General features: G+C 39.0%; 1 protein-coding gene across 2 annotated transcripts in view; it reads right to left on the minus strand.

The window, feature by feature from the left end:
• ANO4 (anoctamin 4) overlaps positions 1–15,799 on the minus strand; it is a 292,620-nt gene that overhangs the window by 114,646 nt on the left and 162,175 nt on the right. For both annotated transcript variants that reach the window (XM_036456048.2, XM_036456051.2), the window contains 2 exons: positions 12,106–12,242; positions 8,672–8,830 (listed from right to left, as the gene is read on the minus strand). In XM_036456048.2, the coding sequence (XP_036311941.2) occupies positions 8,672–8,830; positions 12,106–12,242 (296 nt within the window). The remainder of the gene's footprint in view (positions 1–8,671; positions 8,831–12,105; positions 12,243–15,799) is intronic.

Genomic DNA, 15,799 nt, shown 5'->3' on the forward strand with positions numbered 1-15,799 from the left:
TATTCTGGTTGAAAGGTAATCTTAACTTACCCTATCCTTCTCCTCAAATACATAAGTCTCTCTTCTGATGTAGAGAGTCTGGTGTTAAGACTGCTTCCATTAGCTGGTCCACACAAATGAAAGCATGGAATAGTTGCTTACCATTCCTCTAGCTGCCTCCTGGACAGTGCAACTAACTACACAAGGCTTGGTCAAAGGGTCTAACTCAGTGGTTTTCTACCATGGATGGATTTCACCCCCCACTCCATCCTGGGAACAAACAACAATGCTTGTCAACACTTCTGTCATAACTTGAGGAAGCACTACTGGGATCTAGTGGACAAAGGCTCCGGGTCCTGAGAGAGCATCTTCAGCAATAAGCTGGATGTGGCTGCAGAACATAAACAGGGATGACTACAGAAAAGGTATTAATAGTTTGGCAGGAGGTAATGGCAGAGACTAATCTGGGTTAGAAAAGCACTTTCAATGGGAATAACTTTGTGAAGTTTTCTCCTGAAAAGGGCAAAGCAAGACCAGGATGCACAATTTAATAGTCTTTTTAGCTTTAGGTTGATCCATAATTTCATTCCTGATGAATCCAAACCAAATCCTCTGAAGAAGGTATGTGTCTGAACCTTGACCATGCTAAACTTGTGACCTAATGTATTCTGAGTTTTTCCAAGAGCATTTAAGATAAGCATTAATTTCATTCACGAGAAGTCATTAGCAAACAGATGGTCAGTTGATGTTGCTATTTCTACCAGTTACATTTTAAGAGATTTTTAAAATGTAAAAACATTTTTCTAAAAAAGTTTTCCTGGTAAACCCATTTTAAAAGAAATAAGTGCTAATGTACTGTACGCAGCTGTTAGGATGACTGCAATAATGATAATAATAAAGATGTAATAAATGCTTGTAATATGACAAGTACAGAGATAAGCACATAAATGAATGATCTCATTTAATGATCATAATAACCCATGAAACAGATCTCATTATTAGCATCATTTTGCAGATGAGCTAACTTTCCCAAGAGCACACTGCTTTTAATGGCAAAAACAAATGAGCACACAGAATGTCTAATTCCAGATTCTTAAACACCATCTCAGTTACTTATTGCTGCATAACAGGTTACCCCAAAATCAAAGGCTTCAGACAACACATGAATCATCTCACAGGTTCTAACAGTCAGGGATCCAGGCACAGCTCAGCTGGGTCCTCTGCCCAGGGTGTCACCACGCTGCCAAATGGTCTTGATCAGACCTGCAATATCATCAGAGGGCTCGACCGTGGAAAGACCAGCTTCCAAGATCCCTCGGTTGTTGGCAGAACTCATTTCCCTGTGGTTGGAGGAGTAAGGTGCCTGTTTTCTTGCTGGCTGTCAGCTGGGGGCAATGCTCAGATACTGGAGGCCACTCCCCCCACCCCCCCTATATCTTTGCATATGACTCCCTTCATAGACTGTTTCACAACATAGTAGCTTATTGCTTGAAAGCCAAGCAAAGGAGAGTCTATCCAATGCAAGGAGGCTGAAACAGGATCGTTATACATTACAAAATCCCAGAAGTGACCTCCCACTACATTTTCCATATTCTATTGGTTCAAAGCAAGTCACAAATCTCGGCTGCACTACAGGGGAGGGGTTTAAACAAAGGTGTGAAAACCAAGTGGCAGACTTTAGAGTCTGTTCACCACAACCATGAGCCAAGTAAGACTGTAATCATGCTGTGCCCCTTGATTTTTGCCAAATTTGTACATCATCTAAAATATTTAAATTTCCTTAAACTGACTCACTCTTTAAAATAATTATTTTACAAAGAACTTTTATAGCACAGTCACAACTGAAAAATTAATGTTACTTGCCATAAAGAGAAGGTAACACAGAGGTAAAATGAAACAATAAAATAAAATAAGAAGCAAAGATTTACACTCTACAAGGTATTTACCTATATGGGTTCATTTAATCCTCACATAGTTCATGGTAAATAACATTATCCTCATTATTAAAAATGTGGAAACAGAGATAAAAAAAATGCTTAATAAACTGCTTATATGGGATTGTACCAAGAATCAAATCCATAGCTACCAGCAACCAAAGTGCAAAGAACTACAGTCTAGAAAGCATATGACTTCATTATGTACCCCAATTTTCCTGGTTCCTTTTCCGAACTCCCCCTGTCTTCTCAGCCTGCCTGCTAACTTTTTCAACCCTGAAATTCATCTTTAGAAACCAGAAATCAATGAGACAGAAGGGTAAGGAGTAAGTATGCTCAGGTTTTAATCCTGGCTTTATTTCTGGTCTTGTTGCCTGGGGCAATGGTCTCATCTATAAAGTGTGGACAATAATAGTAAGTGATTAATAAATGTCAGTGAATATTTTAATAATACTATTTTGTTATCATCTCAAAGAAAAATGTCCAAGATACCCAACCTTTAATGCTGTGTAGGTATTTGCCACAGCTAGACTTTTTCAATCCTTCTGAGAGACGAGTGAAAACAAACTGTTTTTGACAGGTTACATTATTTTCTGCATTTTCTATTTTTAAAGCTTACTATATCTCTTTTTGGACCAATGTCCTTGTGTAAGACTAATAGGATGGGGTCTTCTGCCCAAAGAAAGGGCTGGCCTGAGCCAGAAGCATGACCATACCTCCTCAGCAGTGGAGAGGACGCTGCATTTGTGGGCACAGATGTAGGCCAGTGGGTCCATGCCATGGGAGGAACTTGACCTTCTCTTCTTATTGAGTCAGGGATATTGCTCCAAAATTATTTTTTTGCTCTTCTACTAGTACGGCATTTTTTCCTTCTCAAATAAATGATTTCTACTAGCATGAAAGCCTACAGTCATTTCTCTCATCTTAAATAGAAAGAACTCTTTTCTTGACCCAACTTCATACTCCAGTTTTTACCCATTTCTCTTTTCCTTTATAGTGAACTTCCTTGGAAGAAATATCTATATCTTCTGTCTCCAAATTTTCTCTTTCCATTCTTTCTTGAATATACTTTAAACATTTTTTTACTTCCCACCTTTGCTCCCGAATTTCTCTTGCCCAGCTCTCCAAAACCCTCCACATTGCTAAATTCAGTGGCTAACTTTCTAGTCTTGATCTTATGCCATCAGCAGGTCTAACACAACCAATCTTGCCCTCTCTCCTGAAACACTTTCTCCAGGCACCATAACCTTAGGTTTCTTTCCAGCTCCCTTCCGCTGGCTCCTCGGTCCTCCAAATTCAGAACACTGCTGTGTCCCACAGCTCACTATTTGGATCTCTTGCCCCATTTGTAGCTGCTCCTTGGGTGATCTCATCCAAACCTGTATTTCCAGGCCAGATCTCTCCCTGTCTTCCAGACTCTTCTATCCTACTCAGCATCTCCACCACTAGGACACCTCAAACTTAACATGATCTCAAGAGGACCCACTCCTTTCTGCATCCCTGTGAATGGCAACTTCTTTCATTTAACTCTTTAAATGAATAGCATATGACACATGAATAGCCTATGCCTCTTCACTCTGGTATAACTCGTTCGATCTCTCTGCAATTCCCAGAAGTTCTACTTTCTTTTTCTCATTAAACTTTGTTTTAATGCATCTCAAAATTCTATGACAGATTTTTAGCCAAATTTGTTTCCATTATAAAGTACTGATTTTAAAAACCAATAATTTAAAAACTGCCCCCCCACACACACACACGAAAACCCAAATGGTCCACAAAACATTCTCCTTTCCTTCTGAAAGTTTTACTGCTTTGTAATCATTAACCAGCCTTTTACTATTAAATTTAAATCGCCAATTGAGACAAATAATCCTGAGGCTGTTCTTCCATTACTGATTAAGACAGGTGGCAGGGATAGGGGATAATATTCATTTAGCCTTCTGAGCTTTCTGAGCAGACTGGGTAACTGTCAGCTCCAGCTGCCTTCTTGTCCACTGCTTGGATGACACCCACAATAGCCCCTGTCTGTCTCATGTTATGAACAGAAAAAAAAAAAAAATGGCCCAGAGGCGGATAGTCAGGAGGCTCCCAACACACATGGGCTTGCCAGGAACCATACTGACAAATCTGGCAGGATTACCAGATTTCAAAAACCCAGGGCTATCTTCCAGCTTTTTCCCAGAATGATGATCCATCTTCTCCTTCAGCTCAGCAAATTTGCAAGCAATATGAGTTGTGTGACAGATGCATAGCAAGCACTGATCTGGCCTGGATGGCACAGGATAATCAAGCTGTACCTTCTACTCTTCTTAACATGTCCTCTGCTGCACACTTAACCAAGTTATCATAAATTCTTTCCTGGATTCTTACCAAAAAATATCCTAATTGATATTTCTACTTCTGCCCTTGCCCCCTCTTCTTTTCCCCCATCTAATATCAACAGGTAACTAGAGTAACCCTAAAAAACTAAGACACCAAATCATGTCATGCCTCTGCTTGAAACTGTTCAAGAATTTTCCCTATCATTCAGAAAAACTAAACTTTCCCCAGTGACCAGTAAGGTTTCATTGTTATCTGTATGGCATAATTTCTTACTATTTCCACCTTGCTCAGTCTATTTCCACCTTGCTCAGTCAACTCCTGTCATACTAGCTCCTCACTGTTCTATGAACATGCCAGCCATGCTCATGCTCAGGGCCTTTGCACTTGCTGTTCTCTTTCCCTGGAAGAGAGGCTCAACTTTGGGACTTTTATAAAAATTAAACACCCCTCTAATAATTATTGACATTTTAAATATATTTACTTATTTATTTTGTACATTAAATCCCAACAGGGCAGGGTTTTTTATCAGTTTTATTCACTGCTGGGTTCTTTGGTCCTTAAAACAGTGCCTGGCATAGAATGAGCGTGCAATAAATATTTGTTGAATGAATTAACTACCATCAAGATGGTATGATTTATCTAATTATAGTTATTTTGTAATGGCTGTAATAATATGGGTTTTCTCCCATGTTCTGCGTGATTCTAAAGAGGAAAAATCTGCTCTATTAATAACACTGCTGTGCACACATTCTAAATAACTCAAAAGTCATCCATGATTTGGCTACTTATTCAAAGGAAAAGATACATTTGTAGTAATGATAATGATTTCAAAATTAAAAACGGGACATATCTAAAACAGAAAATGTGAATTAACATATATGTGTGTACCTTTATGAAGGGAAATCTCTTTAAATAAGGTGTCATGAAAAAGCAAATCACTTGGAAATAATACTTTGAGTATGTTATTGTTCTCTTGCTTTCTTCTGGATAATACGAGTTGCAGACTATAAAAGACCCGAGGTGCCAAAGCAAGCACATACCTGCTGACCACCCAGGCTGGGGAAAGGTTTTAAGAAAGATGAAAGGTGACTATGTGCTCCCTTTTAGCATGAAATAAAGATTCTCCTGGCTGTACTTCTTGACACTCAATGTTAAAAAGATAAGGATTATCTTACTGTCACACGGTTCAACTACAGAGCCTGATTTTGCCCACCTGTATAACATGTTTTCCATCATTTTTGGACATCATGATACATAGCTCATGAAGAAGACATTTATAATTCACAAAATGTATTTAGTGGCAATTATTTCCTGGGTTTTCTTTTTTCTTTTCCACTTGAATCAAGATCTTTGTTTTAGGTATGAAAGGTTGAGGTAACTTTTGGAAGCTGAAATAGTCATTAAGATGGTCTCTCCTACTCAGTTGTTTATACAACACTTGACTTAAATAAGAGTGCTTCTGATGGTTTCTAAGTCTAATGATGCCATGTGGGTACTGATTTATTGTTCGACCAAAAGGTACTGTTGTAATTATTTGTGGTAGGGGGAAATTATTTTTTCTATAATTTCCTGCTGCTTCTTAACCTGCAAAGGCTCTTCATCTTTTTGTTTGTTTATTTGTTAATCTTCACCTGATGGTATTTTTTCACTGATTTTTAGAGAGAGTGGAAGGGAGGGGGAGACACACAGAGAGAAACATTGATGTGAGAGAAACACATCAATTGGTTACCTCCCCCACACACCCCAACCAGAAACAGAGATCTAGCCAGCAACTGAGGTCTGTGCCCTTGACTGGAATCAAACCTGGGACTTTTTGGTCCATGGGCCCACGCTCTAACAACTGAGCCAAACTGGCCAAAGCAAAGCTCCTCTTCTTGCTGAGCTGGCTAAGGCATTGAGGATGCACAGCAGAGCCCAGAGGCGGGGCTATAGCCAGTTGTGCCACTTAGGCAAAGGGTGTGGGTGGCAGGAAAAGACAGGAACTGGGCAGTGGAAAAGGCTACTTAGGAAGAAGGTTCGTAGCTGTCAATAGTGGATAGAAGACTGTGGGTTAAAGGAGAATAGGGAAGCTGCCACTCAGTAAAGAACCTTTGGAATAAGCCAGTCAGTGAAAAGAAAAATACCACATGATCTCACTCATTTATGGATATTAAAAAACATTATAAATTGATGAACAAAAATAGATACAGAGGTAGAGAAGCATCAAACAGACTGTCAAACTGCTGTGGGAAGGGTGGGAGGGTTGTGGTGGGAGGTAAGAGATCAACTGAAGGACTTGTATGCATGCATATAAACATAACCAATGGACACAAGACACTGGCGGAGGGAGGGGCAGTATGTGCGGGAGGAGGGGGGTACTAAGGGAGACCAGGGGAAGGTCAATGGGGGGAAAAAAGGAGACATGTGTACTACTATTTGTAATACTTTAAACAATAAAATAAAAGTTTAAAAAAAAAGAAAATATAGGTAGAAACTTTTAAAAATCCATTTTAGAATCTTTAGGCTTTGTGTTAAGAAAAACTACTAAAATAAATTGCATTTTTGACTGAAAAAAAAACAACATACACACACACACAAAAAAAAAACACCACCTTTGGAGCAAAGGGGAGGAAGAGATGCTTAGAATGTTTTTATGAAGTTTTGCCATATGGTTACCTCACCCCTTTTCCCAATTACTGTGTTTTTTCCTAGTATACATTAAAATAAATACCAAGCTATTAAAAATTTTAAGATTTGTAACCAAACACAATTATCCTATATACAGCCATAATCATGAAAGCCATCCAGCATCACACCATGGTCAGCACAACTATAGTATATAAAACAGGGTGAATAATCCTAGCCAGCTGCCTGCTTGGCATTAAAATGATGGGTACTTTAGTCTAGATACTTCAGGAGACATGCAAGAGATTTGTCATCTCTTTAGTAATATGCATTATTTTCAAACATAGTAGGCTTTTTGAGTTTTAATAAGTCATGAAATGACATTGTAAAGACCTAATAGAAGAAAGCCAAGAAATGGAGAAAATAGTCATAAAACTGAAAATATAGGTCTTTCATTAATTGAATGAAACTAACTGATGGTAATCAAAGTTTTTGAAAGGGTCAGAATGGATCGGGGAAAAAAGGACTGACATTATGTAGGATCATGTGGCAATTCAGAGCTCTTATTTATTTATATGAAAATCCTGAAATTCAGCAGTAAGAATAAAAGAGTGAAGGAATGAATTTTAGGGTAAAATAAATTAATGCACCATTAATGTTAAGAAAAGAGACTAGACAGTTGCTTCAATAAGAACCTAAAGAACAAGATTCATCAAAGACATATTCAATGGGGATAGAACCACAGAAAATAGAAACTGCACATTTCATTCTGTCTGAGCAACTTCCAGCTGAGTCTTCTGAGCAATCTGGTTCCTTTCCTAACAATGAGTCCCTAAAACCACACTCATCTTGCCATTTTTTCTAACTCTCTTTCTGGAGACCTTCTAGAAAAACACTGTTTTGTTTTTGTTTTTTTTAAATCCTCAAGCGTTGAGACCAGTCTAACAGATCTGAAAAAGCCCCTTTTATCTGAAGGGTCCCAAGGTAAGCATGCAACCTGTACCAAACAAGAAAAAAACCTGCACATTGATTTCAAAGATCTCTCTCCTCAGTTTTGAGGAGCATAATCAGACACACAACATTTTAATTGCCAATACGTGCTTCTTATTGACCAGGAAAAGCTCCATCATCTTTGCACCATATTTAGGGAAGAGTTATAAAATCCACCTCCCAGGACCAAGTTCTACACATGCACACAGCATTTCTGGGTACAGAACAGTCTCATGGTGGCTGGACCTCTTGTACCTTTCTCACGAAATTACTCCTTAAAACTCCCCATGCAGAGCGTAAGAAGAGAAGGGGGAGAGAGAATACGGGGAGGTAACTCTTGAGTCCGGGAACATGATAAAAACAGCTAGAATGTTTCTTAAAACTGGAATCGTTTTGTAAGTTCCAGCTGTTTGGGGCCAAATTGGCCAGTCTCATCTGGTGAGTGAGGATGCCCAAGCTCCTTATATTTCCTGAAATGTAAAAACAGCCTCCCGTGAGAGGTGACTGCATTTTACGAGAACTTATCCTTAATCCTTGAGACCAGAACACTCCATCCACAAAGAGGAAACAGGGAAAGGAAGTCAGGTAAATTATAACACTTTGAAACAATTGATTCCATGGGAATAGAGTATTTTTATTCTCCCGAAATCATTTGGCATTAAAATGCTCTCAGGGCAAACTGTGCTGTGAAAGTCTAATTGCTGGAACATTCCCCAAACACTGGATTGGCAAACTCCGACCAAATAAAACATTCAGTTAACATAATGACTAATTTTTTAAAATTGCCTCTTGATATGAATAGTTGGGTATTTATATTTTTCTCATCCAAGCCAACTATTTACCTCTTTCTCCATTTGTAAGCCTTCTGCTCTAATATTTCTTTCAAACACTTCTCTCTTTTCCGTCTGGGGGTTGGATTTTCTGTACACAAGAATGTAGTCAATTCGACACTTTCCATCTCTGAAGTAAAGTCCATTTGATTTGGTTTTTCCCCGCACTGTCTGCATACAAAGAGAAAGGACCATCTTAAGACAAGCATAAAATGGAGCCTTGGGTGAGTAATGTTAAAGAACAATTAAAATGAAATGCATTATTCTTATGTTTTATAAAAATTACATTTTTATTACTGAAACATGTAAACAAAAGAAACAAAATAAAAATTGAATAAAAGCACTGAGTCATTGGGAAAAACTTTGGACACCTAACAATACCGCATGTTGGCAAGGATATATAGCAACTGAGAATTCTCATATTCTGTAAGTGAGAGTGAAATATGATATACTTACTCTGGAAAACACTGGCATTCTCTTGTAAAATTAAACATTTGCATAACATGCAATCCTGGAGACATTTTTGATAAAGCAAGGAGGAGACATGTATATAAATATTCATAGCATTGTTTATGAGAGTAGAAAATAGAAAACTAGAATTGATGCTAATGTCCATGAAAAAGTAAATAGATATATTGTAGAATATTCATACAGTGGAGTATTTATACAACCCTGAACATGAATGAACTGTAGTTGCATCAGTAATAAGCATAAATCTTAAAAAACAGCATTGACAGAAAAAAACCAAGTCACTGAAGACCTCATACTGCATGATGCCACTTTTTATAAAGCACTAAATAAAGTAAACCTTTAAAAAGAAGTTGGTAAGGCTATAGGTATATGTGGTAAAACTAGTTTTAGAGAATGAGAATTAAAAAAAAAAAAAAAAGGCATTCAGGTCCTAACCGGTAACCGGTTTGGTTCAGTGGATAGAGCGTCAGCCTTCGGACTGAAAGGTCTCAGGTTCAATTCAGGTCAAGGGCATGTACCTTGACTGCGGGCACATCCCCAATAGGAGGTGTGCAGGAGGCAGCTGATCAACGTTTCTCTCTCATCGATGTTTCTAACCTTCTATCCCTCTCTCTTCCTCTCTGTAAAAATTCAATAAGATATATTTTTAAAAAAACATTCAGGAAGATAATACCTCTTATAAGATCAATGGATGGAATTGTAGTAGCTTAGATAGTTTTGAATAATATTCTAGTTCAATGTTTCTTGAATTTTTTTTTGCCCAAATTCAGAAAAATATTTTACTTTCTGATATTTGTAATCACACACAAAACATGTGGGACAGAAGTTTTATAAAATAATACCTATTTTTTTCTACTTGCATGCACACTAAAATTAATTTTCCATTCCATTAGAAAACTGGAGTTAGTCACTTACAATTAGGTTGCCCCATAATTTGAAAAATGCCATTCCAATTTATAAGTTTGGTGGTGTTTCATGGTGTTCATTTTATTATGTTTCATAACTTAGAGATCAGAAATAGTAGGTGTCATTTTTGTCCTGATGCCATGGGCGTGTTGCAATCATAACCAATATTGAAAGAGACCATCAGGGATGGTGGCCCAGGCTGGGGCCAGGATGCTCAGACTGATGTTCAGAAACATGTTTGTCAACTAGCAAGTGGAAATGGGGGAGCTACCTATTCTCTGGGCCACAGTATACATCAGTTTCCAAATAACAGGATGAGGAAGGCAAACATGCCTGATTGTCAAGGCCATTGCTAATCCATATTCTTACACACAAATGCCACGCACGCAACCTCCTCTAAAAGGAGCATGTCAGCCAGGAAGGAAGTAAAGTGTCCGTTACCATGACATTTACACTTGATGACCAATTCTGAGTATTTTTTATTTTTGCCTTAAAAGATACTCAGAAGTGTAGACAAGTAAACAATTTCTTAATTATTTTCCAAGCAAGGGTGTCATCCTATAGAATTAGCACTACAGCACCTGTCAACAAAAACAGGGCTTCAGACAGGGATCAGGGGAAGGGTTAGCAAAGCCCTAACCTTCCTGAGGTTGTCTCCTCATCTAAATTAAGGGATGAGATGAGCTGCTTTTTGAGGTTCCTTTTAAGATCCTTCTATTAGTGCACACCATGACATTCAACATGTCTGTGCGAAGAACATGACAAAATGAGATTTTTCTTTAAAAGTAAAATACATGGCCCTAGCTGGTTTGGCTCAGTGGATAGAGTGCTGGCCTGTGGACTGAGGATCCCAGGTTTATTCCAGTCAAGGGCATATGCCTGGGTTGCGGGCTCAATCCCCAGTAGGAGACATGCAGGAGGCAGCCGATCAACGATTCTCTCTCATCACTGATGTTTCTATCTCTCTTTCCTTCTCACTTCTTCTCTGTAATCAATAAAAATATATTTTTTAAAGATAAAAGTATTTCCTAAAATAAATAAATAAATAAAACCGCAAAAATAAATAAAAATACATGGATAGTAATAGCATGTGGTGCTTGTAGGGAAAAGCCTGGGAAACCTGGTGGAAGGGAACATTTTTCTCTGTCACCCTTTCCATAGCTAACTGGCTCTGGAATAACAACAATATTAGGAAAATGCCGTAAATCATCGACCCATTCTGAATTCCTATTACCTGTACCAGTACATATATAAAGGAGATATTAAATCCATGGAGACCCAACCTGTATGACAGTGAATGGATCTAACAAAATACTTCTTTTTCCAAAATGACATTTGAACAGATAGGGCTATTTGCAATCACAATGAGTTTTAGATTACTGGGGCAAATAGAAACTCAGAAAGGCTTGAGGCAAGACCACCTATTGAGGACTGCTGCATTGTGTCACTGTTCTAGGTGCTGGGGGGTTACTCAAGGAAATCCATCCTCACAGAGCTAACATTTTACTTGTTAGCGACACCCGGCATGTACATTTTCTTAAAATAACAGTTGGTTTTAAGAATCTTCCTTTGGCCCTCGCCAGTTTGGCTCAGAGGATTGTCAGCCTGAGGACCTAAGGGTCCCGAGTTTGATTCTGGTCAAGGGCACGTGCCCAGATTGGGGGCTTGATCCCCAGTAGGGGACATGCAGGAGGCAGCCGATCAATGGTTTTCTCTCACTGATGTTTCTTTCCCTCTCCCTCTTCCTTCCTCCCTGAAATCAATAAAAATATATTTTAAAAATCTTCCTTTGTATAAACAAAACATCTTTAGGTATAAGATGGGAACTGCCTGACTCATGGACAGTTTTTTGTTTTGTTTTGTTTTGTTTTGTTTTGAGCCTAGGTAGATTTAGAAGTGCTGAAATATACCAGAGTCATGGGAGGTAGCAAAGGATATAAGACCTGCCCCTTGTTTATCAGGAACATACAACTCAATGAGATGATTATGTTAAACAGTCCCTTGGAATATGCTTTACAGGTGCTCGCCTGGATAAATAATCGCCTTTGGAAGAAATCACACACTCTTACCTCTCCCCCTGCTTCCAGTCTGCTAGCATCGTCTGAAGTACTGGTCAGGTTTCCAGGGTGAAGGAGAGAATCGTCATCTTTGCAAGGACTGTTGACAGCTTCTAACTCATCAAAAAGAATATTGACGTCCTTGGCCACTAAAACCAAAGTAAATATATTACAAGTGGGGTTAAGGCTCTTAAAAGCAATACGCAAAGAGAAGACATCTCTCTTTGGCTTCATATTTTTTCATTGTTTCAATAACACCTTGAACAACGGGTATTTATTTTCTAGGAGAAAAGGATGTCAGATGTAAAACAAGTTTGTCTAAACAATGTCTTCATTAGGAGAGATCAAGGGCAATGTGAAGCAAAGTAAACTACCTGCCATAATATAAATATAACTTGCCTTCCCAAGCACAGGAGGTGGTGTGTTGAGCTGTCCTTCACTTAGTTGTTTAGCATAAGGCACTGTTATTTAAGACTTTCTAAAAACTCATTCTCTATCCTGGAGATGACCTATACTTGTTAATTTCCCCCCCATTTAAATTCCATACAACTTGCTCTGTGAACCCATAAATGTGCTACTTGCGTAGTCCAGTAAGAACTGATTTTTCTTCCTCCTTTGTTACTTAAGGCCTAATAGAGAAAACCCAATGCAGTAATAAAACATGCAATTAGATTTTCTGCCTTTCTTCTCTAATCATGGGTTAAAATCATGAAGGGAGCCATTCAGAAGTTCTCCCAAAAGACCGGTGATGCTAACACGTGGATAACATGAAGCACTGAGCATCAGAGTTTCGAATATAGAACACTGTCTGCTAACGCACAGAGCCAGGCAGCACACCAGAGCTGGGAGTCCAGCACTAGTCCCTTCTTCACCAATTGGTCGGATTATGAAGCAATATTAAAGTTGATGTTTTCCTTTGATGCTTTGAAAATGGTGAAGGAGTTTTAACCAGTCAGAAGCCACTACACAGACTAATCTTGTAGCCTTATTAATCTATAGGATATTGGGTTCTATATACCCAAGTATACAAAGGACTCTCCATTCTTTCATTCAAAAAATCTTTAGAGATGGGCACACTGTGTCAGGCACAGAGTGGTGTAATAATTGTTCCTTAGTGAAGAGAAGGGATTGGTTATCTTGCCCTTTTGGTAATAAGAAAAACAAAACAAGTAATCAAAGAAATGTAGAGCAGGGTAAAGAAAAGAACAGAGTTTAGAGAGAGAGAATAGAGATGCATTTAGATAGGGTGGCCAGAAAGCTGTATCCAGTTGTGTGTGAAGTTTTTAATTTGTAAAATAAAGTGAGTATGAAAATAAAATTAAGGTTTATTGCTTACTGTGATAGGCTGAATCATGGCCCCAAAGGTGACCTACTTCCTGGAATGTGAGAATATATTACTTTTACAACAGAAGGGACTTTGTGGGGATGATTAAGTTAAGGGTTGTAAAATGGGAAGATTATCTAGGATTATAGGGGTGGGCCAAAGTAAATATAATGGAGGTGAAAGGGTCAGAGAGAGAGAGAGAGAGAGAGAGAGAGAGAGAGAGAGAGAGAGAGAGAGAGAGAGAGAGAGAGAGAGAGAAAGAGAGGCTACACTGCTGGCTTTGACAAAAGAGGACAGGCCTCTAAGGGTAGAAAATGCAAAAAAAGTAAATTCTCCCCTAGAACCTCCAAAAGGAACATGGTCCTGCAGACAGCTTGATGACTTCTGGCCTCCAGAACTGTAAGTTAATATCATGGCTTTTTCATACAACCAAGGTCTAAGGACACCTATTCTGTGCCAGGTACTCAAGGACAGGTACTCACAGTTTTTGAGGAAACACCGTATGTGCAGTGTTGTGGGAGGTATCAAGATCAAAGACAACTTCTCTGGTCACCCTAATTCCCCTTCCCCCAATTATTCTCCATCTCCTCTCATTGCTCATTTCCTTCATGGCACTCATCACAATCTATAATTACACTGTGTGTTCATTTCTTTACTTGCATACCAGATATTTACCCAATTATGACGTATGTTCCATAAGGGCAGGGACCCTGTCAGCATTGGCTGGTGTTCAGAGGTCCTGGAATGGAGTAAGCCCTCAACACTCTTTGTTGAAAGACTGAATGATGACCTCAGAGTGGTCATTGTCTAATGATATCTGAAATCTGCCTTTTCTCTGACATCTATGGCTCATACACGTTTGCATATACGTTTTTCCTAACATGACTCTTATTCACAAGCCAGGAGCTTCTCAGTTTCAAGTCAATACTGATTAAATTTTCAAGTACATAGTGTTGAAATTTCAAGCAGATATTGGTTAGATTTGAACAACAGGATAAAACAGTATTTTAACAAAGTCAGAAGATCTGATTACTATTCCAAACTCTACCACTTAACCGAGTGAATTTGTACTCCTGTTTTCATAGAAAATGTCTCTCTCAATCTGGTCGAGAGGGTTACATGAGATAATGTAACATTAGCAAGTGGAAGATGCACACACAAAAAATGTTGATTTGTCAGTTGTAGACCTTGGACCTTATATTAGCCTTTTGGCCTTATCAATACAAGAAGGCAGAAGAGAGATATAGTCAATAGTATTATGATAAGTATGAACAGTGACAGGTTGTTACTAGACTTAGTGAGGTGATTACATTGTAAGGTATATAAATGATGAGTTACTATACTATATATATGAATTTTTTTAAGTTTAAAAAATATGGAATGGTTGTTAAGAGGGATCGACTGGAGTGAGATGTAGGATAAAGGTGGGAGCTAAAGAGGAGACTGAGATCCACTTCTAGGTGATTGGCTCAGACTGGGGAGAATTCTAGAATACCCATCCATCTATCCATGAGAACTGCCCTATGTTTGGTCAAGGATAGACAATTACCAGGTCATCTTCTGCCAGTATCACCTTCCAGTGCAGGCACAATCAGCCCAATAAAGCCCTCCCATCTGGGTTCTCAAATGGACCAAAATGTCCCCATGGAGATATCTAGCATTGTCTAGACACACACACACACACACACACACACACACACACACACACACACACAGACATATGTATGTATATATTTCAGAGAGGAAAGGAGAAGGAGAGAGAGATCGAAACATCAATGATGAGAGAGAATCATTGATTGGCCACCTCCTGCACACCCTCTACTGGGGATTGAGCACGCAACCCAGGCATGTGCCCTTGGCCTGATTGGAACCTGGGACCCTTCAGTCCACAGGCTGACACTCTATCCACTGAGCCAAGCTGGCTAGGGTGTCTAGACATGCTTTTTATCATCAGGGGCAGTGCTAGTAGTATCTAGTGGCTAGAGGCCTGGGATGCTGCTGAACATCTTTCATGGCACACAGCAGCCCCCACAACAAACAGTTATCCAGCCCAGAATGTCAACAGTGCTAAGGTTGAGAAATTCTTCCCGGTATTAAAGCCCCAACTATTAGAATGTAGAGAGACCAGATAACCTAGAAAAGGAAAAGGAACCTTATTGTGCTACCAGAAAAACCTGTGAAAGTCATCCTGGAGCTGATGCCACCTGAGCGCTCAAGAGCAGCCAGTATGTCAGGGCAATATGGTTGTTAGAGAATAAGTGGTATTAAGGCACCATTATTACCTGCCAGGCTCTCAAGAGCTTCAGCAGAGATGAGAAATGCTGAAGTCAGACAATGCTCGGCTGACCACATGCTCAGAAAGAAGACTGTAGAATTCAGAGG

The sequence above is a fragment of the Pipistrellus kuhlii genome, unplaced genomic scaffold (genome assembly GCF_014108245.1).
Source record: "Pipistrellus kuhlii isolate mPipKuh1 unplaced genomic scaffold, mPipKuh1.p scaffold_m20_p_3, whole genome shotgun sequence".
In the NCBI taxonomy this organism is placed as follows: Eukaryota; Metazoa; Chordata; class Mammalia; order Chiroptera; family Vespertilionidae; genus Pipistrellus; species Pipistrellus kuhlii.